Genomic DNA, 25,628 nt, shown 5'->3' on the forward strand with positions numbered 1-25,628 from the left:
GCTGACGTCAGGCGCCGGCGGCGCTGGCCCGCGGCGGGCGGGAAGATGGCGGCGGGCGGCGGGGGCGGGGGCGGCGGCGGCGGCGGCGGCCCTGAGGCGCCAGGTGGGGCCGGGGGGGCCGGGGCGGGGCCGAGGGCGGGGCCGGGACCGTGTGGGGCGGGGATGGGGGTTGGGGGGGTTCCGGGGGGGGGGCCGCTGTGGGGCGGGATGTGGGGCGGAGATGGGGGGGCGGTGGGCGGGGCGTGGGGGGTGTGGGGCAGAGATGTGGGGGGCAATGGGAAGGGGATATGGGGGGCAGTGGGGCAAAGATGTGGGGGGCAATGGGAGGGGGATGTGGGGTTATAGTGCAGAGATCTGGGGTGCAGTGGGGCAGAGATGTGGGGTTAGACTGCAGAGATGTGGGGGGCGATGGGGCAGAGATGTGGGGGGCGATGGGGCAGAGATGTGGGGGGCAGCGGGGAAGAGATGTGGGGTGCGATGGGCAGGGGATGTGAGGTTACAGTCCCCTGTCACCCCATTGATCCCCCACCCCGTCAGCCGTTTTTTGGGGGGTCCCTGGTTCCCTGTCCCCCCGATGTCACCCCATTGATCCCCCACCCTGTCAGCCATTTTGGGGGTCCCTCCACTGTACCTCACCCCATCAGCCGTTTTTGGGGGGTCCCGTGTCCCCCACCCCATCACCTATTTTTTTTGGGGGTCCCTGCAGGTTGCAGCCCTTGCTGTGCCCCCCTTGGGGAGCCCTGAGGGCCCCACACACCTCCCGAGATGAGCAGCAAGGACCCCCCTGAGGTCTCAGGTGAGGGCAGGGGGACACGGGGACAGGGAGGGGACACAGGGGACACTGGGGGGGCGTTGGGGACAGGGAGGGGACACAGTGGGGACACTGAGCCATCCCCCCCGGCAGAGAGGGGACACCTGAAGGTTTTCCTGCCCCGGAAGTTGGTGGAGTGTCTGCCCAAATGTCCCGTGCTGCCCAAGGAGCAGCTGCGCTGGAACACCAACGAGGTGGGCACTGGGGGGCACTGGGGGGCTCGGGGGGATCGTGGAGGGGATGTGGGGACACGAGAAAGGAGATGGGAGGGATGTGGGGTGGGAAGGAGGAACTTGGAAACATGGGAGGGGATGTGGGGACACAGGAATGGGGATGGAAGGGACTGGGATGTGCAGGAGGCATCTGGAGCTGTGGGGACACAGGAGGGGGCTTGGTTTGGGATGGGGGGAAAATGAGGGACGGGGGCAGGACAGGGGACATCCAGACCGTGGGACAGCAGGGGTGGGACAGCAGAGTGGTGCAGGGTTGGGGGAGAGGGGACACAGACTTGTCGCCTGTCCCCTCCCCAGGAAATCGCCTCGTACCTGATCACCTTTGAGAAACACGACGAGTGGCTCTCGTGCTCCCCCAAAACCAGGTGTGGGGATGCCCTGAGGGGCTGGGGGTGGCCTGGGGGTGCCCGGGGGGCTCCCAAGGACCCCCTGACCCCGTGTCCAGGCCGCAGAACGGGTCGGTGATCCTGTACAACCGCAAGAAGGTCAAGTACCGCAAGGATGGCTACTGCTGGAAGAAACGCAAGGACGGCAAAACCACCCGCGAGGACCACATGAAGCTGAAGGTGCAAGGAGTGGAGGTAGGGGGCCCCCAAAACACAGCCCCCCACCTCCCCAAAAAACCCCTGGTGCCACACAAAAAGCCTCCCTTTCCATAAAGGTGCCCCTGGTTCAGGTATGGGCAGCTGGGGATGCACCTCTGGGGGGTGTCAGGACACACAAGAGGGGGATCACAGGGGGCTGGGTGCCCTCAAGGGACACTTGGGATGCTGGGGACACCCAGTGGGCGGTTTAGGTGGTCCAAGATTCCCAGTTGTGTGTCTAGGCGTGCTGGGAGGTCCCGAGCTGGGGGTTTGGGGGTGTTGGGAGGTGCCCAAAATGGAGTTTGGGGGTGCTGGGGATCCCCAGCGGGCAGTTTGGGGGTGTTGGGAGCAGCAGAGGATGGTTTTTGGGTGCTGGGGGGCAGTTTGGGGGTGTTGGGAGATGCCCAAAATGGGTTTGGGGGTGCTGGGGATCCCCGGGAGGGGCAGTCTGGGGGCGTTTATTTCCTCCAGCCCATGCAGCTAAAACTCTGGGGTCACCCACACTTGGATGTGAGACCCCCGTAGGCTGCAGGGACCCCCCAAAATCCGTCAGGACCCCCCCCAGTCCGTGCTGTGTCCCCTCCCCAGTGCCTCTACGGCTGCTACGTGCACTCCTCCATCGTGCCCACCTTCCACCGCCGCTGCTACTGGCTGCTGCAGGTAACTGGGGAGGGGGCCAGGACCCCCCCCAGGGACCCCCCCAACCCCAGTATGCCCCCCCAGAACCCTGACATCGTGCTGGTGCCCGACCTGAATGCGCCGGCCGTGGAGGAGTGAAACCCCCCGGCTTTGCAGCCCCCCCCGTGCTCAGGGACCCCCGGGACCCCCCCGGGACCCCCCCACACCCAGAGCTGCCCCCTGTGCCCCCCAGAACCCCGACATCGTGCTGGTGCACTACCTGAACGTGCCGGCCATGGAGGAGTGCGGCCGGGGCTGCGCCCCCCGGCTCTGCAGCCCCCCCCTCTGCTCGGGGGCCCCCCCGCTCTGCGACCCCCGGGAGTGGCTCAAGTGGTCCCAGGAGGAGCTGGTGGCTCAGCTGCGCCCCATGTGTGAGTGGGGGGCGGCCCCCGGGGGGCTTCTGCATCGGGGGGGTTTGCACGTAGAGGAGTTGGGGCAGTGGGAAGGGGAGAGAGGCCCTAAATGCTCTTTTTTGACAGATTTTTTAATTTCTTTATGAAATTCTGCAGGGTAAAGTGGGGCTGGGGAGGGGGAGAACACCCCAAACCAAATTCTGGAGGAATTTTGTGCTTTCCCACAGGATGGAGTGGAATGGGGGGCTCTGTGGGGCTGTTCTGGGGGGCTGGGCAGAGGCTGTGGGGCTGTTTGGGGGTCAGGGAGGGGTTGCACCCCCCAGCTCTGTTTCTGAGGGATCTCCCCCTCTGTCCCGCAGTCCACGGGGTGAAGTGGGGCTGTGGCAATGGGGGGGCCGCCCCCGGGCTGTCCCTGGAGCAGCTGGTGCAGCACGTCCTGGAGAGGCACCAGGCCCGGCCACCCCCCCGCACCCACGCCTGCCTCTGCGCCGGGGGGCTGGGTGAGACAGAGCCCCCCCGGGACCCCCGAAATCCTGGGGAAACCCTCGAACCCCCAGGGAATCCCCCAAAACCCCCAGGGGAAACCCGGGGAATCCCCCAAAATCCCAGGGAAGCCACCGAAACCCCAGGGAACCCACTGGGAACCCCCAAAACCCTGGGGAAACCCCCAAAACTCTGGGGAACCCCCCAAAATCCCAGAGAACCCCCCCCAAAACCAAAGGGAACCCCCCAGCACACCCAAAACCCCCGGGTAGCCCCCCAAAACACCAGGGAACCCCCCGGGACCGCCCAGAACCCCTTGGGAACCCCAAAACTGCCCCTGGGACCCCAGAACAGCCCCTGGTACCCCAGAACAGCCCCTTGGGACCCATGTGGAACCACCCCAAACCCCTCGGGACACCCCCAAATTCCTCTGCTCACTCTGAACACCCCGAATCTCTTTGGGACTTTCCCAAAATCCCCGTTGTGACCCCAAAATCTGCCCCCACCCCAAATTCTGCCCCCCGCTAACCCGCCCCCCCTTGCCCCCCCAGGCACCCCCGGCCATAAGTGCAGCAGCACCAAGCACCGAATCATCTCCCCAAAACTGGAGCGGGAAGGGGTCGCCCCCCCTGGGGACCCCCCCAAACCTGCCCCCTCCTCCCCGGACACCACCCAGCCCTCCCCCGCCCCCCCCGAGGGACCCACCCGACCCTCCCCATTTCCGCCCCCATCCTCGGGGGGTGGGGGTAGTAATGGGGGGGCTCTGCCCCTGTTGGTGGTCGCCAATTTGGGGGGGGGTGGGGGGGGCGCGGCGGCGCCGGGGGGTCCCGAGCAGCCCCTGGGGCTGACCCCGAGCCAGCACCTGGTGGGAACCCCCGAGGGGTCCTGCCCCACGGCCCCCCCCCCGCTGCAGCCCCCCACCACTGCCTTCGACCCCGACTGCTTCCTCAACAGCCCCCGCCGCGGGCAGACCTACGGCTGCGAGGCCGACCCCCCCCCCGGCGCGCCCCCCCCGGCCCCCCCAAAGCTGCAGGAGGAGGAGGAGGATGAGGAGGAGGAGGAGGAGGAGGAAGGAAAGCGGGGGGCTGCAGCCCAGGGCCCCCTCCCTGCCGCCGCGCCCCCTCCCCAGCCCGCGTTCCCCCTGCCCTTCCCCGAGCTGCTGCTGGGGGGTGGGGGAGACACGGGGGGGGTCCCCCCAACCCTGCGCGACCCCCCCCACGCCCCCCCCCACCACCAGCTCCCCTCCTCCCCCTCGGGCCCCCCCAGCGACCCCCCCCCCGCCGTGGCCATCACCGATTTCTCCCCGGAGTGGTCGTACCCCGAGGTGAGCGATTTGGGGAGGGGGTGTTCTCCCCGGGTGACCCCCCGGTGACCCCCCCCGGTGACCCTCCCGGTGTGTCCCCCCCAGGGCGGGGTCAAGGTGCTGATCACGGGGCCCTGGGGGGACCCCGGTGCCTCCTACTCGTGTCTGTTCGACCGCACCTCGGTGCCCGCCGCGCTGGTCCAGCCGGGCGTGCTGCGCTGCTACTGCCCCCGTGAGTGCCCCCCACCCGCAAATCCCCTCCCCGCAAGGGTCTGTCGGTGCTCTGACCCCTCCTCTCCGCGTCTGTGTGTCTGTCCTGCAGCCCACGAGGCCGGCGTGGCCGCCCTGCGCGTGGCCTGTCCCCCCCGGCTGCTCTCGGCTGCGGCCCCATTCGAGTACCGGGCACGGGGGGCGGCCCCCGGGGCACAGCTGGACTGGCTGGCGCTGGACGGTGAGTGGGGACCCCCGGGACCCCCCCAGAACAGGACAAACCCCCCCCAGGGATAGCACCCAAACACCTGTGTTCATTTTGGGGTCCTGTCGTGGTGGCCCCAAACCCATCCTTCTCTCCATGGAGTAACACTCTTTGGGGTCAGGGCTTTTGGGGGGGCTCAAAGAGGGTCAGGGTGCCCCCCTCACCCTTGGGTCCCCCCTCTGCAGAGGCCCAGTTCCGTCTGTCCATCCTGGAGCGCCTGGAGCAGCTGGAGATGCGTTTGGGGGCCCTGCCCCCCCCCGCGCCCCTTCCCCCCCCACGGGGGGCTCCTTCCGAGACCCCCCCCGAGCAGGTGAGGCCACCCCGGCACCAAGGTCCCTGTGTCCCCTGACATTCCCTGATGTCCACACTGTGTCCTCCATGTCCCCTGACATTCCCTGGTGTCCCCAGGGGCCGAGCTCGTCCTTCGAGGCGCGGGTGGTGGCCGTCTGCGAGGCCATGATGGCGCGGCCGGGCTGGTCGGGGTCACCAGGGACAGCGCCGGGCACAGCGGGGACCTCGCTGCTGGCACACGGGGTGACGTTCCGTGGGATGACTCTGCTGCACCTGGCGGCTGCCCAGGGCTACGCCAGCCTGGTGGAGGCTCTGCGGCGCTGGCGGTGAGCAGGGATGCCTGGGGACACCTGGGGACAGAAATGGGTGTCCCCCCAAGCAGCGTCCCCAAGCAGAGGTGGCCCTCCCCAGCCTGTGACCCCTCGTGTCCCTGCAGGGCGCTGGCAGTTGAGAGCCTGGAGCTGGAGCAGGAGATCGACCCCCTCAATGTGGACCATTTCTCCTGCACCCCCCTGGTGAGGGGACACTGGGGACATAGGGAACACTTTGGTGGTGACACTGTGGCAGGGCTGGCAGTGCATCCCAAGGGCATGGGGCACAGCGTGGTGTCTCAGGCAGGGCTGGGGGATACCAGGGGTGGCACCTGGACACAAGTGACACCCTGGGGACACCGCTGTCCCCTCGTTGTCCCCAGATGTGGGCGTGTGCCCTGGGGCACCGGGAGGCGGCGGAGCGGCTGTGCCGCTGGGACCGGCGGGCGCTGGCCGTCCCCGACACCCTGGGCCGGCTGCCCCTGGCCCTGGCCCGTGCCCGCGGCCACCTGGCCCTTGTCACCCGCCTGGAGGAGCTGCAGGTGTCACCCGTGTCCCCTCGCTGCCACCTGCCCGGCCTGCGCGTCCCCTCCCCGCTGTCCGCCAGCCCCGACACAGGTATGGCCCCTTGTCCTCCCTGTCCTCTGGCACTCTGTCCTGGTGTCACTGTGTCCTGTCCCTGGTCTCCACCCCCCTGGTGTGGTCACTGTCCCCTCACTGTCACTGTCACCCTATCCTCACCCTGTCCCCTTTTGTGTGCTCCCAGGGCATCACTGGTCCCCTCCAGCCTTTTGACCCTGTGTCCTCCCCATGTCCCCTGATGTTCCCTGTCCTCCTCCAGCATCTTTGTGTCCCTGGAATGCCCCCATGGTGTCCCCTGTCCTCCTGCCATGTCCCCCATGTCCCCATGTGCCCTCGGGGTGTGTCCCCCCATCACTAACCCCCCCTGTCCCTGCCATGTCCCCGTGTCCCCAGGGCTGAGCACAGCCAGCAGCCTCTCGTCCCCCTCGGGGCTCTCCGAGGGTCCTGGCTCCGTCCCGCTGCCCCCCGGCCCCTCCGGGCCCCCCGAGGATGACACCTGGGGGGTGGCAGTGCCCCCCAGCCCCCCTGAGGACGCCCTGGCCCCGCCCTCTGACGCCCTGCAGGTAAAGGGGGGGACAGGGGCTGGGGACACCCCTGGTGCAGACCCCCGATGTCCCCCTGTGTCCCTAGGCCGAGGTGGGGACACCCCTTGTCCTTTGTCCCCAGGCTGAGGTGGTGACCCTGGCCCGCCAGATCATCGAGGCCACCCCCGAACGCATCAAGCAGGAGGCGCCAGGGGGGCCCCCGGGGGCACTGGGAGCACTGGGAGCACCGGGAGGGACCCCGGGGACACCAGGCACAGCAGGGACAGCGGGGCTGGGCGCTGCCATGGCCTGGCTGGCCACGTACCTGGAGAGCGTGGACCGGCCCCCCACACCTGGGCACAGGTACCCTGGGGTTCCAGGGGGGCACCCTCAGCTCCCCGGGGGGGGGTCACAGGGACCTCCTTGGGAGGGTCCTGTGGTACTCCAGTGTCTCCATGGGGGAGTCTCCCACATCCTCCACACCCCAGAGTCCCCCTGGGGGCACCCCCTGGTCCCTGGGACACCCTGGGGACATCCTGTGACACTCCTGGGTGTGTCCCCCCCCATCCCCCTGACCCTCCTGTGCGTGTGTCCCCCCCAGGGCGGAGGTGGCCTCGCGGGGGTCCCCGGGGGTCCCCGAGCGGCCGCCCCCCCCCTCGGCGGCAGGCTGGGCCGAGTTCCTGAATGCCTCCGGGGGGGCTCGCGGCGAGGGGGGGGCCGTGGCCCTGCTGACCCTCAGTGACCAGGAGCAGCACGAGCTCTACGAGGCCGCACGGCTCGTCCAGGGGGCCTTCCGCAAGTACCGGGTGGGTGCTCACCCCTGAACCCCAAAATCTACCCTGGGACCCCCCCCCGGGGCTCCCCTGCACCCCAAAACCCACCCACGGGCTCCCCTGCACCTCAAAATCCCAGTGGGCGTTCCCTCCCTGCACCCCAAAACCCTCCCAGGGCCCCTCCAGGGGCTCCCCTGCACCCCACAACACCCCTGGGGCCCCTCTGGGGGCTCCCCAGCCCCACTGACCCCCCAAACCCTCCCCTGGCTCCCCAGGGCCGGAGGCTGAAGGAGCAGCAGGAGCTGGCGGCCGCCGTCATCCAGCGCTGCTACCGCAAGTACAAACAGGTACCGGGGTGTGGGGGACCCCAAAACCCCCGGGACCCCTGCCAGGCACCCCCGAGAGCCCCGGGGACCCCAGACCCCCAGGGACCACCCAGAACCCCCCTAACCCTCTGTCTCTGCCCCACAAGCTGACCTGGATCGCTCTGAAGGTAACGGGGGCAGTGTTGGGGTCACCCAGATGTTTGTTTGGGGCCGTTTTGGGTGTTAGGAGTCACCCAGGTGTTTTTGACGCAGGGGTGCTGGGACACTGTGGTGACACTGAGGTGACACTGGTGTCCCTTGCAGTTCGCGCTGTTCCAGCAGATGACGCAGGGGTGCTGGGACACTGGGGTGACATTGGGCTCCCTGTTTGAGGGTGCTGTGACATTGAGGTGACACTGGTGTCCCTTGCAGTTCGCGCTGTTCCAGCGGATGACGCAGGCCGCCATCCTGATCCAGAGCAAGTTCCGCAGCTATGCGGAGCAGAAGCGCTTCCAGCGCCGCCGGCGGGCGGCCGTGCTGATCCAGCAGCGCTTCCGCAGCCTCCGCCAGCACCGGTATGGGCGGGGGGCACCCGGGGGGTGCGGGGCAGGGGGCACAGGGGGCTCACCTGCCCCCTCCGTCCCCCCCAGGAGCACCTTCCTCACCCTCAAGCAGGACCAGGCAGCGAGGAAGATCATGAGGTTCCTGCGGCGCTGCCGCCACCGGTACAGGGACAGGGAGGAGACAGCAGGGAGGGGACAGGGAGGGACACCGTGAGGTGTCACACAGGATGGGTGGGGACATGGGAAAGGTGTTCCCAGGGGTTTGGGGACAGGTGGTACCGTGGGTGCAGAGTCCCAAAAAAGCCTGACCCCACCCCAAATTTGTGTGTCCCTGGCCCAGGATGGAGGAGCTGAAGGAGAACAAGGACGTGGAGAGTTTACAGACACGGGGCCTGGCCTCGTGACCCCCCCACGGGGTTGGGGGACCCTCAGTGACCCCTCCACGGGGGTCCCAGGTGTTGGGGGGACCCTCAGTGCTCCCCCCACAGGGGTCGCAGACGTTGGGGGACCCTCAATGCTCCCCCCATGGGGGTCCCAGGCACGGGGGGAGCTCCCCTCGCTGTCCATTCCCCCCAGGCGTGTCTGTGTGTCCGACTGTCCCCGTGGGGAGGGGCAGAAGGGGGCAGGGCTGCCCTGCACCCCCTCCCCATCGCCCCCCGCCCCTCCTCCGCATGCCCCCCCCGCCCCCCCCCGCCCCGTGGGGGCTCTTTGTACAAAGTTCCATTAAAAAACAATGAGGAAGCGGGAATGGAAAATGCGGTGAGTTTGTGTTTGTGGGTGGGGAGGGGACACTGGGGGGGACATGGGGAAGGGAAGGAGGGAGGGAGGAGAGATCGCTGGGGGGACATGGCGGAGAGGGGACAATGGGGGGACATCGCTGGGGGCGCGGGAAGACCCCGCAGAGCTGGAGGTACGGGCCCTTTAAGGGCAGGCCACGCCCTCTGGGCCAGATCACGCCTCCTAGGCCGGGCCACGTCCCCTGGCGTGCCACGCCCATTCCCCGCTCCGTCCCAGGCCCCTCCTGCGTCCCCGGACGTGATGACGCAGGCAGACGTCGGGGACGTGTCCCGCGCGCGGCGGCGGCGTCACGCATCGCCCCGTCGCAAGATGGCGGAGCTGGACTTGCTGGGCTCCATCCTCAACTCCATGGAGCGGCCGCCCGCCGCGGCCGACGGCGAGACGCGGCGCCGGGCGCGGGGTCAGCAGGGCCGGGGAGGGCGCGGAGGCTCCGGGGCAGCGGCCCCGGGCGGGGAGCGGCGCGTTCCGGCCCTTCGCCCTCAGAACCCCCCCGACCCCCGGCGCCCGCCCACAGGCGAGGCTCCGCCCCCAGCACGATGGCCACGCCCCCTATGCTGATTGACAGCGGGGGCCGTCTGGCCACGCCCCCGCCATGTCCCCCGTGTGGCGCTGTTGATCGCAGGTTACGCCCACCGCAGGCCACGCCCCTGCCCTGGTCAGAGGGCGCAGGCCCCACCCCCTCCACCCCCCGAGAGTTCTTTTGGGGTCCCCGGAGATTTTGAGGGTCCCCTGAGGTTTTGGGGCTCCCCTGAGGTGTTTTTGGGGTTCCTCCGTGACCCCCCCCCCCGTCCCCCCCAGAACAAGCTGCTCGCATGAAGAAGCTGCAGGAGCAGGAGAAGCGCCAGAAGGTTGAGTTCAGGAAGAGGGTGAGTGGGGGGGCTTGTGCATTGCTGGGGCGTTTTGGGTTTTCCCCTACGAACCCCGGGCTCCCCTGCCCCGTCCGTCTGTCCTCCCCAGCCTGTCCATCTGTCCCCAGATGGAGCAGGAGGTGTCCCAGTTCATCCAGGCCACGGGGGAGCCCCGGCGCCGCTTCCAGCCCATGAGCAAGATCGAGAGGAGCATCCTGTGAGCCCTGGGAAACTGGGAGGGCACTGGGGGGGTACTGGGGGCATACTGGGGTGATACTGGGGGCCACTGGAGGTACTGGGAGGGCACTGAGGGAACTGGGAGGGCACTGAGGGAGTAGTGGGAGGGCACTGGGGTGGTACTGGGGGCACTGGGAGGGCACTGAGGACACTGGGGGTGTCCCAGTGGTGGCACTGGGGAAAACTGAGGGTGTACTGGGGCAGCTGGGGGACCCCCTGGGAGGGCAGGGACCCCCGTGGGGAGCACAGGGATCCCCCTGGGGCCCCCCAGTGCCAGCAGCTCCCTGTTGTGCCCCCAGGCACGACGTGGCCGAGGTGGCTGGGCTGACATCATTCTCCTTCGGGGACGACGAGGACAGCCGCTACGTGATGGTGTTCAAGAAGGTGGGGGACGGTGGGGGGTGTGCTGGGGGGTTTACAGAGCCTGGGGGGACACCGCTGTCCCCTCCTGGGTGCTGGCTGTTCCCTGGAGGCTGGGGGGGTGACAAGGCCCAGGGTGACCCCACTGTCCCCTCCTGGCTGTCCCCATCCCGCCCAGGAGTTCGCACCCTCGGATGAGGAGCTGGAGGCGTACCGGCGGGGGGAGGAGTGGGACCCGGCCCGTGCCGAGGAACGGCGCCGCCTCCGGGTAGGCGGGGCTTAGAGTGGGTGGGGTTTAACTGGAATATGGGTGGGGTTTAACTGGGATATGGGTGGGGCTTAGCAGGGCGTGGCCACATGGGTGGGGCATGTATGTGTGATGGAGGGAGGGCATACCTGGGTGTGGCATGGGCTCGGTGGGTGTGGCCCGGGTAGGCGGGGCTTAGTGTGGGTGAGGTTTAACTGGGATATGGGTAGGGCTCATCAGGGCGTGGCCAGGTGGGCGGGGCATGTAGGTATGATGGCGGAAGGGCTTACCTGGGTGTGGTGTGGGCTCGGTGGGTGTGGCCTGGTGGGCGGGGCTTGTTGCTGACTGCTCACCTGCAGGAGCTGGCGGCACAGCAGGAGGAGGCGGAGCTCGAGTCTGGCCCTGCCCCTCCGGGCCCCCCCAATGATTACAAGGACAAATACCGGCACCTTATTGGCTGCGAGGCTGCCAAGGCCGCTGCCCGCACCATGGAGGCCAACAAGGCCTACGGCTGTGGTGAGTGGGGGGTCTGGGGGGGCTCCTGGGGGTATCCGGGGGGCTTGGGGGGTCCTGGGGGGCTTGGGCAGCCTGGGGGGGTTGGGGCATCACTGAGGGTCCCTCCCATCCCCCCAGTGCCCGTGGCCAACAAGTGGGATCCCATGGAGCTGCTGGGGGTCTCTTGGGGCCTCCTGGGGGTACCCAGGGAGAGTTTGGGCAGCCTGGGCTGTCCTGGGGGGTCTGGGGGGTCGCTGAGGGTGTCTCCCGTGCCCCAGTGCCCGTGGCCAACATGCGGGGTCCCATGGAGGTCCTGGGTGTCTCTGGGGGGCTTGGGGGGGTCTCTGGGGGGGTCCTGGGTGTCTGCGTCCCTTCCCCAAACACCTGGGGGGTCTGGGGGTTGCTGAGGGTGTCTCCCGTGCCGTGCCCCCCAGTGCCCGTGGCCAACAAGAGGGACACACGCTCCATCGAGGAGGCCATGAACGAGATCCGGGCCAAGAAGCGCCTGCGGCAGGCGGAGGACGAGGGGGGGGCCGGAGGGGCCGCGGGGGGGCCCTGTGTGTGATGGGGGGAGGGGTGGGGGGGTGACTCCCTCCCATGGGTATTTAACAGCGGGGGGAGGGGGATGGGGCACGCAGAGGGGATGATAAAGAGCCTCGTTCTCCTCTCATGGTGCCCGTGGTCTTTGGGGGGGCTCTTTTGGGGAGGGGGCACCCCCATGTCTGCAAATCTCTTTTGGGGGGGCGGTTTTGGGGAGGGGGGCACCCCCACGTCCCAGATTGTGTGTGTGTGCATCCCACTCCCCCAAAAAACCACGGGTCAGGAGCTCCTGGTACTTTACAGAGGTTTTTGGGGTGGGGGGAGCCGTTTGGTGGGGGGGCTAGGATGCCCTTCCCCCTCCTTCTCGGCCTTGGGGGATTTTGTGCCCCCGAACCTGGTTTTGGGCATTTTGTGCCCCCCCCCAACTTGGCCTTGGGGGGTTTTGTGCCCTCCCAACTTGGCCCCCCAGTGCCAACAGTGCCCTCCAGTTCCATCAGAGGCCCTCCCAGTTCCATCCCAGTGCCCTGCAGTGCCTCCTGGTCCTCCTCAGTGTCACTCTCCTGCCTCCCAGATCCGTCCCTGGGGTGTCCAGGCCCCAAATCCCTCCAGAGACCCCAAATCCCTCCATACATGGATGCACCTTGGCCAAGGGTCCAGGGGCATCCAGGCCCCAAGACTGCCCTTCCAAATTCCTCTCCCTCCACAGGCAGAGGGACCCCAGTGCCCCCCCTCCATCTCCTGTCCTTTCCCACCCTTTCCCACCCTTCCCCCACTGACTTTTCTGCAATTACCAGAAATTCGTGATGGGACCCCAAAACCCCGTCACCCCCTGCCCTGGGGCGCTCCATGTCCCCAGCACTCCTGAGTGTGTCACCACAACCCCAGCGCACCTCCAGGACCCCCCCTCATCCCAGCACAACCCCTGCCCCTCAGCTGTGAACGAATCTGTGATTCCCGTGGGAATCCGGGGTCTCCTGGGTGGATCTGGGGGGCCCCGGGGTCAAGGCCAAAGTCATGGGGGTCCCAGCCCAACCCTGGACGCCACAGGCCGCCCCCAAAAACGAGAAGAACCCCACCATGTCCAGTGCCCTGAGCTGACCCCAACCCCTCCCCCCCCCCATCCCACGAGGGACCCTCAACGACCCCAGACCGTCCCCCCCCCCAATTCCTGGGACACCCAGAGGGGCCCGGGGGGAGTTCGGGCCCTTCCCACCCTTCGCTGCCCCCCCTGCCCCGCCCCCTCCCCCCCATCCCTTCGCCCCTCCCCCTCTCCGGAGGGACCGGGGTCACATTCAGCCCCCGCCGGGGAAGGGAGAAAAGGGGCGGGGCCACTTGAGGGGGTCCCCAGGTATCCCCCCCGGGTCTGGGACTGCTTTTAGCCCCCCTCAAAGGTCGCTATAACGCGACCCCCAGCCGGGGGGGCTGCAGCGCCGCCCGAAGGCGCTAGGGGGAACAGGAGCCGACAGAAGGGGAGGGGGCGAGCCGGGGGGGCACGCGATTTTGGGGGTGCAAATGGTCCTTTGGGGGGAGAGCTCAGCCCCTAAGGAGTCCCGGGGTGGGGGAGGGGGGAGCTCAGCCCCATGGGCCCCACAGCGTGGGGGAGGGGCGGTGGCTTTGACCACTTCCCGGGGAAGTTCTTGCGGGGGGGGGGGGCGGGGCCGGTCCTTTTATTAGGGGGGGGGGGAAGGGGCACCCCACGAGGCCTCGACCCCCCCACACTCCAGCCCCGTTCTGGGGGTCTCGGTACCCTCGGCCCCCCTCGGGGGGAGATGATCCCGAACTCCTCGGTTTCCCCCCCAGCCCCTTTCCCCGTCTTCAACCGCCGAGCCCCTCCCCCACCCCGGGGCAGGAAGTGAAACCGCTGCCCCTCCCCCCGGAAAGTCCCGCCTGGGTCTGACTCAAACCGAGCCCCGCGGGGGGACGGGGGGGGGGGGGGGGTCCCGCGCCCCCCGACTCACACCGAGCTGTCGCGACCCCCCCAGCGACCCCCGAGAGGGGCCCAGTGCGGGGCGCGGTGTCGCGATAAGGGCGTGTGTGTATCCCGGAATAACCGGGAATCGCGATATACAGGGAGGAGGCGCAATAACGAGGGATTCGTTATCAGTCTGGGGGGGTCACGATACCCGTGGGGGTGTCGCGATAGCGGGGGAGGGGGTCGGAATAACAGGGAAGAGGGGGCACAATAAAGGGTGGGGGTCGCGATAATGGGAGGGATCTGATTAACGGAAGCGAGCGCCGGGATACTGAGGGGGTGTTCGAATTTCGATGTATCGTGATAATCGCGGGATGCAGAATAGGAGGGGTTTGGATTGAGGGGGGTGGCGGGCGCAGCGAGGGAAGGGATCGCGGCGAACGGGAGCGCCGGGATCGCGGTAACGGCGCGGGCCGGGCCATCGCGGAGGGCCGCAATGGGCGGGAGATGTCGCGATAGTCAGGGGAGGGTCGCGATAAAAAGCCCCCCATCCCCCCCAAAATCGGCGCGCGCCCTCGGCGGCACGCGGGACGTTCCGGCCCCTGGCTCCGCCCCCGTTAGCCCCGCCCCCGTTAGCCCCGCCCCCGTTAGCCCCGCCCCCTGCGGCCCCTATGAAAACCGCCGCGCGGCGCCTCCGCTGCTCCTCCGCCGCCGCCGCGCCTCGACTGCACCGCGCAGGCGCCGAGCGAAAAGCCCGCCCCTTTCCCCGCCGAAAGCCCCGCCCCCCCGCGGAAGGCCCCGCCCCCCGCGCCCCGCCCGCCCGCCCCGCCGCCGCCATGAGCGGGTGGGCGCCCTACGTGGAGACGCTGCTGGCGGACGGCACCTGCCAGGATGCTGCTATCGTCGGCTATCGCGACACCCCCGCCGTCTGGGCCGCCGCCCCCGGCAAGACCTTCGCCAATATCACGGTGAGCGGCGGGCGCCGGCGGGGCCGGGGGGGGGTGCCGCGCGCTGAGGCGTTTCCCGCCCAAGCGCGCGGAGGGCGGGGGACCCGGCGGCCTCTGAGGGGCGGGGCTGAACCCCCCCACCCCTCCCGCGACGGGCTCCGGGAAGGACAAAAAAGGGAGAAAAACGCAAAAGCGCCAGCGTGGAGCGCGGCGGGGCGGGGTGGGGGGGCTCGGGCGCTGCCCGCGGTGCCGGTACCGGGGGAGGGCTGGTACCGGGGGGCCCTGTAGGCCGGAGAGGGGCCCAGCGGAGGGGCAGCCCCCTCCTCAACCGCGCTCCGAGTGTTTCGGGGGTCGCGGTTGGGCGGGGAATGGGGGGATGGGCGAGCACCACGTGCTCCGGCGACCTCCGTCCCCGGTTCCCGTTGCTTTTATGGCGCTGCCGGGAGTGGATGGCGGGGCTCTCGTGGAGGGGGACGTGGAGATGTGGAGGAACCCCTCCCCACTTAAAAACCCTCTAAAAATGCGCGGAATGCGGCCACTTCCCGGTGGAGGAGGGGCGGCCGGGGCTTCCTGTGGGGGAGGGGCGGCGCGCGCGCACCCCCCTCCCCCCCTCCCCACTTCCCCCCAAGGAAATTGGGGGGGGTGGGGGGGTGGTGGGAGGGAAGAAATTTGGGGAAGCCCATGGTAGGAAAGGGGGGGCTACCGGCGCCCTGGTCCCTGTCTGGGGTCAATTGGGAGTTACGGGTGTCCCCGGGATGGGGGGGCACCCCAGGGACCGTGTCGGGGCTCATTGGGGTCCCGGTGGGGGTGTCTGGGTTCGGTGTGGGGTCCTGGGGCGGTTCGCTTGAGGGCTCCTTTCTGGGGTTCCTGCGGGGCTGCTTTTGGGGTTCCTGATCTGTTCTCCCCCGTGGCAGCAGCGGGTGGAAGTGCTGGCCTTGGAGGGTCCCGAGTTTGGGGGGCTTTGGGAGATCCCTGGACGCTCGGGCCCTCTTGTGGGGACACTTCGGGGATCAGGGTTCTCTCGTGGGGTCTCTGGCGGGAGTCATGGGGGTCCCGGGACACCTGGGTCCCTTTTATGGTCATGGAGTGGGAGTTATGAGAGTCCCTGTTTGCCGAGCGCCCTGCAGGGGCCCTGCCCGGGGCATTGGCTTTGGGGGTCCCTGGGTGGGGGTCTTTGGGGTCCCCTTGACCTGTCCCCACCCCATCCAGGCTTTGGGAGCCCCCTGGGTTTTTAGGGTTCCACTGACCTGTCCCCATCCCTGCAAAGTGACATGCCGTGATCAGGGGAGGCTATGGTGGTTCCCCACGGGTCTGTTTGGGGGTCTGTGCTCTGTTTCTGGGCTGCCCTGACCTGTCCCCACCCCATCCAGGCTTTGGGGGTCCCTGGGTGTGGGTCTCTGGGGTCCCTTTGACGTGTCCCCACCCCTGCAAAGCGACAGGCTGTTATTGGGGGAGCTATGGCAGTCCCTCACGGGTGGTCTGGGGGTCTGGGCTCCGTTCCTGACGCCTGTCCCCGCAGCCAGCGGAGGTGGCGGCGCTGGTGGGCCCCGAGCGGGGCCCACTGCTGGTGCAGGGGCTGACGCTGGGGGGGCTGCGCTGCTCCGTCATCCGCGACTCGCTGCTGGTGGAGGGCGAGCACAGCATGGACCTGCGCACCAAGGGGGCTGCTGGAGCACCCACCTTCAACATCACGGCTGCCATCACCAACAAGAGTGAGGGACTCTGCTGCTGCCCCTGTCACCCCTGAAATTGCCCCTTGTCACCCCTGAAACTGCCCCCTGCCGCCCCTGCCACTGCCCCGTATCACCCCTGAAACTGCCCCCTGCCACTGCCCCGTATCACCCCTGAAACTGCCCCATGTCACCCCTGCCACTCCGTGTCACCCCCTGCCCACCTCCCTGTCACCCTGTGTACTGCCCCCACCTCCCTGTCACCCTGTGTCACCTCCCTGTCACCCCGTGTAACCTCCTGACCAGTTCCTGTCACCCCCCATGACCCCAAGCCTCCCATGTGTTTTATGCCATCACAGTGTCACCCGGTGTCACTCCCCAGGTGCTCCCCCCTCCCCCAGTGCCACCCTGTGTCCTCTCCCTTGCACAGCCACGTCACCTGCCCTGTCACCTGTGTCACCCCTGCCCTGCTTCCCATTCCTGTCCCCCTCCCCTTTGACCCACAAATTACCCCGTGCTAACTCCTGCCATCCCTTCACCCCTGCCCTGTCTGTCTGTGCCCCCTGTCTGTCTGGGGAGCCTTGGGGTGACCCCAACCTTGTCCCCTCTCCCCTTTGACCCACCTCCCCACAACTTACCCTGTGCTAACTCCTGCCATCCCTTCATCCCTGCCCTTGTGCCCCCCTGTCTGTCTGTCTGGGGGTACGGGGAGCCTCGTGGTGACCCCCACCATGTCCCCATCTCTGCAGCCATCGTGCTGGCCATGGGCAAGGAGGGCGTGCACGGCGGCTGCGTCAACAAGAAATGCTACGAGATGGCCAACCACCTGCGGCGCAGCCAGTACTGAGGGGCTGGGGGCCACCCCGGGACCCCCAGGGACCCACCAGGGACCCCCAGGGACCAGCCAGGGACCAGCAGGACCCCGTCCCCCTCCCCCAGCCCACCCCCCGATGATCCCCGCTGCCGGCAGCAATAAAGTGCCCTTGTGGGGATCCCTGTGCCTCGGGGCTTTTGGGGTGCTGGGGAGCTTTGGGGTGCGGCTCTGCCTCCACCCAGGGCGGTTGCCCGGGTCCAAGGGTGCTGCCGTGCCCTGGGGGGACAAAGTCCAGGCTGGGGTGGGGGTGACGCCGCAGCTGCCGCCCCACGGGGCCCTCCCCGCCACCCCCCGACTCTCAGCAGGCAAAGTTGGGGAGCAGTGGCTTTATTGGGGGACACAGGCTTTATTGGAGGGCTGCACTTGTGGGGCAGGCTTCGCTGGCATTGGCGGAGGTCAGATGGGGGTTGTAGGATGGAACAAGGGGGGTGGGGGACATATTGGGGGGAAACAGAGGGGCTGTGGGGAACTGGGGGGCAGGAACCCTAGGTATCCTGGCAGGTTGTGGTACAGGGCCCCCCCCCCAGGTGTTCAGGGGGTGGTGGGGGCCAGAGGTGGGGGTTGGGGAGGTGCTGGGATGGGTTGGTGTGGGGGATGGGGTGGGGCAGGGGGAGATGGGCGGGCTGGTGTGGGGTGAGGAAGGCAGGGTGGGGCAGAGATGGGGGTGTGGGAAGGCTCTGTGGGGTACAGCAGGAGATGTGCAGCAGGACCTGGGCAGGCGGAAGCAGCTCCCGGTGCCGTCGAGTCGAGGCCATATAAGGGCAATGTGGTTGCTCCGGCACTTCCTGCTCCCCCCCCTCACCCCCTCCCCGTGTGACTCACGGGAAGGGGGGAAGGGCCCGCGGCTGCTCCACGGCGGGAATTGAGGCAGATTTGGGGTATCAGATTGGGCTGTGGGACTGTCCTGTCCCCTCACCCAGGTGTGGGGGTCCCCACCGTGCCTTTGCCCTTGCTGTGAGGTGACCCCCATGGCTGTGAGGTGGGGGCACACTGTCACCCCATCAGTGTGGGGCCATTGCACCCCTGCATCCTGCAGGACAGTGTCCTTGTCCCCCTCTTGTCCACCCTGAAGGACAGTGTCCTTGCCCCCCCCTCCCACACCATGTCCAGGTGATTCTGTCACCTGTGACACCTGTAGGATGTTGTCACCTATGTCATCCCTGCCACCGTGTGCCCCCTGGTGTCCCCAACACCTCAGGGGTACCCCGAAACTGGGGAGGCTAGAGGAGAATGGAAGGGCTGGGGAGGGGGTGGTGTGCAGTACCCAGTACCTCACCAGTGACTCCCAGTTAGAACCAGCAGTAGAGGTCAGCGGGGTATGCCAGCATGAGTAGGGGGACTCGGAGTGACCCCGGTGCCACGCAAGATTGCCCCCAGTACAGCCGGACATCCTTCACTGCCCCACAGTGACCCCATAGTGCTTCCCAGTGACCCCAGAGTGCCTCGTAATGACCCCAAAGTGCCTCCCAGTGACCCCCAGTGCGCTCAAAGCGCCTCCCAGCGATCCCCAGCGTACCAAGCGCTTCCCCTCACAGCCTCAGAGCCTTCCAGTACCTGACAGCGCCCTCCAGTGTCCCAAATGCTTCCAATATCGCCCAGCGCGCACCAGTACCCCCCACCCAGCACTCACCGGCTGGAAGAGCACGGGACAGGCATCGCCCCAGGGCGCAGAGCAGCGGCGGGACCGAGTTCGTGAGGCGCCGGCCGCCGGCCACCGCCCCCTCCCGCCGCCGCCGCCGCCGCCGGCTCCCCTCAGCCCCCTCAAGATGGCGAACTCTCGCGAGAGAAGGACGGGGCTACTTCGCCCCAGCCACTCCCCTCGCTTACCGAAGAACTCCCCGCCTAAACGCGCTTCACCAATGAGAGGTGAGAGCGCGGAACACGCCCCCCCTTTGGAGGCGGAGCTTCCCGCCCAGCCGCGCTCCCTGCGCGGGGCCCCCCGGCCCGGGCGGCGCGCACGCGCCCCGCGCAGGCGCACTGGCGCCGCGCCCCCCCGAGTCACCTTGGGGCGCCGCCGGTGCCGGACCCGGGACCGGACCCCGAAACCTTCCCGGGACCGGACCCCGAGACCCCCCGGGACCGGACCCCGCAACCCCCCCGGGACCGGACCCCGCGACCCACCCGGTACCACGGCCCGGCCGAGATGGCGGCGGTACCGGCGGCTGAGAGGCCCAAGACCTCCCCAAAATCCGTCAAGTTTCTCTTCGGCGGCCTGGCCGGGTGAGAGCCCCCTCCTATATCCCCCTCATCTCCCCCAAATTCGGGACACCGCACTCCCAAACCGAGAACCCCCCTACCAGAGCCTTCAGAGCGCCCCTAAAGCACCCCCGGTGCCCCTCGTAATCCCTCAGCTCACCCCAGACCCTTTAACTTCCCATCACTGCCCCCCGAAGCCTCCCCCCAATCCCTTCTGTGCCCCTCGAGTGCTCCCCAAACCCTCTTCAGACCCCCCCCGATCCTCCCCCAAATCCCTTCTGTGCCACTCCTAACCCCTCAGCTCCCCCCAACCCTTTAACGTCCCATCACTGCCCCCCAGAGCCTCCCCCAAATTCCTCCTGTGCCCCTCGAGTGCTCCCCAGACCCCCTTCAGACTGACCCAACCCTCCCATCACTAATCAGCTCTCCTCCAAAATCAATTAAAATCTACGGAACCTTTTCAAAGCCCCCGAAATTCCATCCAGCTCCCCTCAAATCTCCTTCATAGATCCCCAAAACTCCTTCAGGCTTTCTCGTCCCCCTGGGTTTCACCTGAGAGGACTGTGGGTGGGTTTTGGAGGGCTGTGAGTAATTTTTGGGGCCCTACCTGATCCCCTTTTCCTTCAGGATGGGGGCCACGGTGTTCGTGCAGCCCCTGGACCTGGTGAAGAACCGGATGCAGCTGAGCGGGGCCGGGGCCAAGGGCCGGGAGTACCGGACATCCCTGCACGCCCTGGGCTCCATTCTGCGCCACGAGGGGCTGAGGGGCATCTACACCGGGTATGGGCCCCCCCAGACCACCCCTGAACCCTCAGACCCCCTGGGAGTCACTCCCACGCTGCAGGGGGTTGCTGATCACCTCCATGGGATACAGCCCCCCCCCAAAACCTCAAAACCCCAAGCACCTGCCAGCCTCGAGCTCTTTCCTGCTCCACTCTCTCCCCATTTTTGGGACTCCTGCCATTCCCTGTGTGCCCCCCAGGCTGTCAGCGGGGCTGCTACGCCAGGCCACCTACACCACCACCCGCCTGGGCATCTACAGCGTCCTCCTGGAGCGTTTTGGGGGAGCTGACGGGACCCCCCCTCCCTTCCTGGCCAAGGCAGCCATGGGCATGACCGCAGGGGCTGCGGGGGCTTTCGTGGGGACCCCAGCTGAGGTGGCGCTCATCCGCATGACAGCTGATGGCAGGTAAGCCCCCAGCCCTCCTGAACATACCTGCAGCCCCCTGAGTCTGCTTTTTTGACCAAAATCGCCTTTTTTTGCCCCGAATCCCAGGCTACCCCCCGGCGAGCGCCGTGGGTACCACAACGTGTTCGACGCCCTCGTGAGGATGGCGAGGGAGGAGGGGGTGCTCACTCTGTGGAGAGTACGTGGGGGCTGTGGGACCCCTGCCAGGACCCCCCTGCTGCCTCCCCGGGGATGCTGGGGGTGTCCCCGAGCTCTGGGGAGGGGCATTGGGGTCTACCAAAGTGCCACGTGCCGTCCCAGGGCTGTACCCCACCCACTGTGGTGAGGGGGGAGATCATGGTCTAGGGGGAAAGTGGGAATGCAGGGGGGGGTCTGTGGTGGGGTCTGGGGGTGCACAGGACTCACCTAAACACGCTTTTGTCCTCCAGTGCTGTGTCCCCATGCTCTGGGGAGGGGGATTGGATCCCCCAAAATGCCATGTGCCACCCCAGGGCTGTGTCCCCACTGTGCTGAGGGGGTCTGTGGGCTGATGTGGGAGGTCTGGGGGTGCGCAGCTTACCCAAACACCCCATTTTTCCCTAGGGCTGTGTCCCCACTGTGGTGAGGGGGCAGATAATGGTCTGTGGGGGGATGTGGGGGGTGTGGGGGCACTGCTTACCCACACATCCTTTTCCCCCAGGGCTGCATCCCCACCATGGCCCGTGCCGTGGTGGTCAACGCCGCCCAGCTCGCCTCCTACTCCCAATCCAAACAATTCCTGCTGGACTCCGGTGAGCTCAGGGGGAGGGTCTGAATGTGGGGGAACCCTAAATCCCACTGCACTCTTCTCCCCTCCCCACCGTTCCTCTTTGATGTTTTGGGGTGCCCCCAGGGCATTTCCGTGACGACATCCTGTGCCACTTCTGCGCCAGCATGATCAGCGGGCTGGTGACCACGGCCGCCTCCATGCCCGTGGACATCGTCAAGACCCGGTGGGTGCATTGCTGGTGGGGTCCCTTGCTCCCCATTAGATAACCACAGGTAGGACACCCCAAAAACCTCCTGTTTAACCCCCAAATTCTGCCCGACAGGATCCAGAACATGAGGACAATAGATGGGAAACCCGAGTACCGCAACGGGCTGGTGAGTGAGGGTGGCACCATTTGGGACCCCCCTTTAATTTAGGGGGGGGCTTCTTTAAGCCCCCTTTAATTTGGGAGGGGCTCCTCTACCATTTTGGAAATGCCCTTTCACAACCGGGGGGGTTCCACACCATTTTGCGTGTGTTTTCCCTGTTATTGGAGGTGGGGGGAGAAATTCAGGTCATCTTGAGGAGATGCCCATAATTCTGGGGAGCTCCCCTGGCATTCTGGGAAGCTTCCGCATTATTTTCTAGGGGAAATCCCTGTAATTTTGGGGGGGCAATCCTTGTCATTTTTGGAAGGCTTCTCATAATTTGGGAGGATTCCCCATCATTTTGACAGTGTCCATGTTATTCCAAGGAAGTTTCCCATCCTTCCTATGGAAGAGCATCCCTGGATTGTTTTTTTGGGGGGCTCCCCTATTATATTGGGGGGGCTCCCCCGACACTCTGCCCCTCCTGCAGGACGTGCTGCTGAAGGTGGTGCGCTACGAGGGCTTCTTCAGCCTCTGGAAGGGCTTCACCCCCTACTACGCCCGCCTGGGCCCCCACACCGTGCTCACCTTCATCTTCCTCGAGCAGATGAACAAGTGGTACCAGCGGCTCTTCCTCAGTGCCTGACACCCCCGGGGGGGGGTCGGGGGGCATCTGACCCCATCCCGTGGGCCTTCCAGGGGCACTTGACCCCCACTGAAGGGGTTTTGGGGGTGTCTGACTTCTCCCTCAGGTGCTGTGGGGGTGCCTGACCCTCCCCACACCACCAGGGGCTGGGGGGAGGTGGCTCTGCTGGAGTGCCTGAGCACCCCCATATCAAGGCTATGAAGTGGTCCTGGGGCCCTATGGAGGAGTCTTGGGCCCTATAGGGGTGCAGGACCCACTCCTTGGGGCTGTAGGGATCCCTGGGGCCCTGTGAAGGGGCCCTGGACCTGATGCAGAGGTGCTGGATCCCTCCCATGGGGACACCAGGGGATGCCTTGTCCCTGTGGGGCAGCCCTCTCTAAGGACTGCAGGGCGCCCTCCCCCTGTGCTCCCCTTTCCCACCCCTCTGGGGGTTTTGTTACCAGCCAATATCAAGGTCACAGTGTGGGGCAGGAGCCCCCCGAAATTTCCCCCCTCCCTCCCCATCCACCCTGTGCTTCGTTAACGAATCATGGATCGTGATCATATAATTAAAGCAAGACCCACAGACACTGGGGGGTGATTTTTCTCTGCCAGGAACAGGCTGACAGCAGGGGACCCCAAAGGCACACCCCAGCAACATCCAGCAGAACTGTTTATTGTGTCCCCACACCAAACTGGGGGGTCCTGGGGCGGGCTCACCCTCACACAGCGGGGCCACCGTCACCCCAGGGCAGGTCTGATCCAGCCAGGACTGTCCGTTCCACCCCCTCCTCCGTGATGGCTGCCAGCCTGATGACACCCCCGCTGGAGCCATCCCTCACCATCGCCAGGGCCAGGGCTGGGGGAGCACAGGTCAGCACCCCCCAAACTGCCCCTGCTCCCAAATCCCCTCAGCACTGCCCCCAAATCCCCTTCCAGGGTCCCCCAAACCACCCCTGTTCCCAAATCCCCTCAGCACTGCCCTCAAATCCCCTTCCAGGGTCCCCCAAACCCCCCATATCCCCAAAATCCCCTCAGCACTGCCCCAAAATCCCCTTCCAGGGTCCCCCAAACCCTCCATGTCCCCAAAATTCCCTCCCAGGACAAGCCCAAATGCCTTAATGCCAGCCAAACTCCTCTGTGCCCCCAAATGCCCTTCCAGGACCCCAGGCCCCCTCTCAGGACCCTTCCCCATATCCAAATTCCCCAAAATGCCCCAAAACCCACCGCGGGCGACGAATTCCTGGCACTGGGAGCGGCTCATGCCAGGCTGGAACGTGGCATCCAGGAATCCATAGATATAGGAGCTGCCTGAGCCCCCCACGGCGAAGGGCTGGCGCAGGAGGAGCCCCCCCATGGGCACCACGTACACCTGGGGGGCACAGGGGGGGCTCTAAGGTGCTGTGGGGCAAAGGAAGGGGCTGTGGGGCAGAAAGGAGGGGGGGGCTGTAGGGAAAACATGGGGTTATGGGGCGGAAGGGGGCCCTACAGGGTGTAAAAAAACGACATTCCAGGGCAGAAAGGGGAATGCTGCAGGGCAGAAAAGGGGACATGCTGGGGCAGAAAAGGAACACGCAGCAAAGGCAGCCCACCTGTCCCCCCCGGCGCGGGTCCCAGCCTGCCACAATGATGCCGGCGCTCAGCTCCTCGCGGTAGCGGTAGCAGCTCTGCTGGAAGAGGCGCGCAGCCGTGCGCACCCGCGGTGGCTCCTCCAGCTCCACGCTGCGGGGCAGGGCCGGGCGTGGGGCTGGGGCCGCCTCCCCCGGGCCCCCCGGCCCTGCCCCGTGCCCCGGGACCCGCGGGGGTACCTGTGGAAGGCCAGCTGGTAGGCCACGGCGTCAGCCACCGCCTGCGTGTCGGCTGCCGAGCCCGAGCGGCAGCAGAAGATGCGGTCGTGGACGGGCGTCAGTTTGTCTGTCACACGGTTGGCGATGTAGGCCCTGGGGACACGGGGGGTGGTGTCACCAGGAGAGCCACCCAGCTGCTGGAGGTGGCACCACAGCGACAGGCCCAGGAGAGCCACCCAAGGTGGCATCACAGTGACACCCTGACAAGAGTGATAGCCCCATGATGCGGTCCCAGGCCTTCGTGACGTCACTGATTACGTCACAGCGCTCACCCGGTGGTGGTTCTGGAGTCGGCCCCTATCACGACACCTCCATCGAACTCCACGGCCATGATGGTGGTCTGGGGAGAGGGGAGGGGAAGGAAGGGGCTGCGCTGAGACCCCCAGCCCCAGAGAAACCCCCTGCCCCACAGCAGATCCAGCCCCACCGCACAGAAACCAACCCGTGCCCCACAGAAATCGTCTTCCCAAAGAACTCCCGGCCCCACAGCAGTTCTCCCCTCTCCAGACGAACCCCCCTGTGTCCCCCTCTCCAGGGGGTGTCCCTCTGACCCAGATTCTCCTTTCCACACTCCTCAGGGAGCTCTGCTCCCCCAGCCCCAATTCCCAGAGGAACCACCCTCCATCCTCCGCAGAGGAACCACCCCGTGCCCCCCTCTCTAGGGAGTTCCCTCTGCTCCCACATTCCCCTTCCCCCACTCCTCAGGGCGCTCTGCTCCCCCAGCCCCAATTACCCCCTCAGCCGCACACCGGAGACCCTCTGCCCCGCAGCGCGCCCCCTCCGCCCCACGACGCTTCTCCTGGCCCATAAACGTCCCCAAGGCGACTCCGCAGCCCTCCAGGAGTGTCCCCCCGCCGCACTCACGCCGGTGCTGACGGGCTCCGCCGTCCATTCCCGGTGCGGCCCGGCGGGGCCCGGCCCGGCCCGCGGCTCCCACACCGTCACCGCCGCCATCTTCCGCCGCGCTTTACGGCGGCGCGGCCGGCGCGGCGGGCTTGGCTCGGCCCTTTACGGCAGTGTCACGGCAGCAAGGGGGGGACGTGGCGGCTGCCCGCTCTGGTGATCGCTCTTCTCCTCGGGAATAAAACTGCCGCTTCTCCTCGGAAATAACACTGCCGTTTCCCCCGCGCCCCAAGCCGTGCCTAACCCGCCATCTGACCGGTGCGGAGGCGCCGGTTGCTGCTGGGGCCTGTCGGCGGGGGTTACCTGGGCACACCTGAGCTCCTGTGGGGGGGGCGGTTCCCAGGGGGATCTCTCAAGGAAGGATGGTTGGAACGTGCTCGGTCGCACCTGGGCACGGAACAAAGCTCCAAGGAAAAACCGCGCCATTTCTTCGTGTTAAGGGGTTCACTTGAATGAAGCTCTGAGTTTTTCAGCATTTTAAGGGTTAGGGGTCTGGGTACCAGGACACTGGGTACCAGGTAGGGTTAGGGTACAGGTGTAACACTCATGGTGGGACAGCACCAGAACCCTTCCAGC

General features: G+C 67.1%; 5 protein-coding genes and 1 long non-coding RNA gene across 8 annotated transcripts; 4 read left to right on the forward strand and 2 right to left on the reverse strand.

Annotated features, from left to right (window-relative positions):
* Positions 1-44: 44 nt before the first annotated feature.
* Positions 45-8,944, forward strand: CAMTA2 (calmodulin binding transcription activator 2). 3 transcript variants are annotated; one of them, XM_066569977.1, is made up of 22 exons: positions 45-103; positions 707-796; positions 905-1,005; positions 1,342-1,409; positions 1,490-1,625; positions 2,217-2,288; positions 2,500-2,677; positions 3,019-3,159; positions 3,694-4,466; positions 4,551-4,677; positions 4,768-4,896; positions 5,106-5,230; positions 5,329-5,537; positions 5,648-5,726; positions 5,906-6,140; positions 6,498-6,667; positions 6,771-6,991; positions 7,230-7,434; positions 7,677-7,748; positions 7,874-7,894; positions 8,139-8,431; positions 8,610-8,944. In XM_066569977.1, exons 2-22 carry the CDS (start codon positions 766-768, stop codon positions 8,671-8,673), a joined length of 3,450 nt encoding a protein of 1,149 aa, XP_066426074.1. In that variant the 5' UTR covers positions 45-103; positions 707-765; the 3' UTR covers positions 8,674-8,944. The 3 variants fall into 3 exon arrangements, with proteins under 3 accessions (XP_066426074.1, XP_066426076.1, XP_066426075.1); XM_066569979.1 differs by lacking the exon at positions 7,874-7,894 and having other exon boundaries at positions 8,139-8,281; positions 8,357-8,431; XM_066569978.1 differs by lacking the exon at positions 45-103 and having other exon boundaries at positions 507-796.
* A 348-nt stretch (positions 8,945-9,292) lies between these two features.
* SPAG7 (sperm associated antigen 7) lies at positions 9,293-11,819 on the forward strand. The gene is made up of 7 exons (XM_066569976.1): positions 9,293-9,467; positions 9,866-9,933; positions 10,044-10,132; positions 10,452-10,536; positions 10,691-10,780; positions 11,119-11,275; positions 11,689-11,819. The coding sequence occupies exons 1-7, from the start codon at positions 9,308-9,310 to the stop codon at positions 11,817-11,819; spliced, it is 780 nt and encodes a 259-aa protein (XP_066426073.1). The 5' UTR covers positions 9,293-9,307.
* Positions 11,820-14,524: 2,705 nt separating this feature from the next.
* On the forward strand, positions 14,525-17,315 carry PFN1 (profilin 1). The gene is made up of 3 exons (XM_066569965.1): positions 14,525-14,674; positions 16,173-16,365; positions 17,073-17,315. Exons 1-3 carry the CDS (start codon positions 14,543-14,545, stop codon positions 17,168-17,170), a joined length of 423 nt encoding a protein of 140 aa, XP_066426062.1. The 5' UTR covers positions 14,525-14,542; the 3' UTR covers positions 17,171-17,315.
* A 193-nt stretch (positions 17,316-17,508) lies between these two features.
* Positions 17,509-18,948, reverse strand: LOC136569579 (uncharacterized). Its single transcript, XR_010785387.1, has 2 exons — positions 18,828-18,948; positions 17,509-18,169 (listed from the first exon to the last, which is right to left on the reverse strand). It is a non-coding gene; the product is annotated as an uncharacterized lncRNA (long non-coding RNA).
* A 219-nt stretch (positions 18,949-19,167) lies between these two features.
* Positions 19,168-22,892, forward strand: SLC25A11 (solute carrier family 25 member 11). The gene is made up of 8 exons (XM_066569963.1): positions 19,168-19,417; positions 20,021-20,173; positions 20,376-20,582; positions 20,670-20,760; positions 21,262-21,352; positions 21,454-21,553; positions 21,653-21,704; positions 22,168-22,892. Exons 1-8 carry the CDS (start codon positions 19,341-19,343, stop codon positions 22,321-22,323), a joined length of 927 nt encoding a protein of 308 aa, XP_066426060.1. The 5' UTR covers positions 19,168-19,340; the 3' UTR covers positions 22,324-22,892.
* Positions 22,893-22,900: 8 nt separating this feature from the next.
* PSMB6 (proteasome 20S subunit beta 6) lies at positions 22,901-25,146 on the reverse strand. The gene is made up of 6 exons (XM_066569964.1): positions 25,014-25,146; positions 24,422-24,489; positions 24,111-24,242; positions 23,895-24,024; positions 23,530-23,674; positions 22,901-23,161 (listed from the first exon to the last, which is right to left on the reverse strand). The coding sequence occupies exons 1-6, from the start codon at positions 25,101-25,103 to the stop codon at positions 23,025-23,027; spliced, it is 702 nt and encodes a 233-aa protein (XP_066426061.1). The 5' UTR covers positions 25,104-25,146; the 3' UTR covers positions 22,901-23,024.
* Positions 25,147-25,628: the final 482 nt, after the last annotated feature.

Source organism: Molothrus aeneus, unplaced genomic scaffold, assembly GCF_037042795.1.
Source record: "Molothrus aeneus isolate 106 unplaced genomic scaffold, BPBGC_Maene_1.0 scaffold_134, whole genome shotgun sequence".
In the NCBI taxonomy this organism is placed as follows: domain Eukaryota; kingdom Metazoa; phylum Chordata; class Aves; order Passeriformes; family Icteridae; genus Molothrus; species Molothrus aeneus.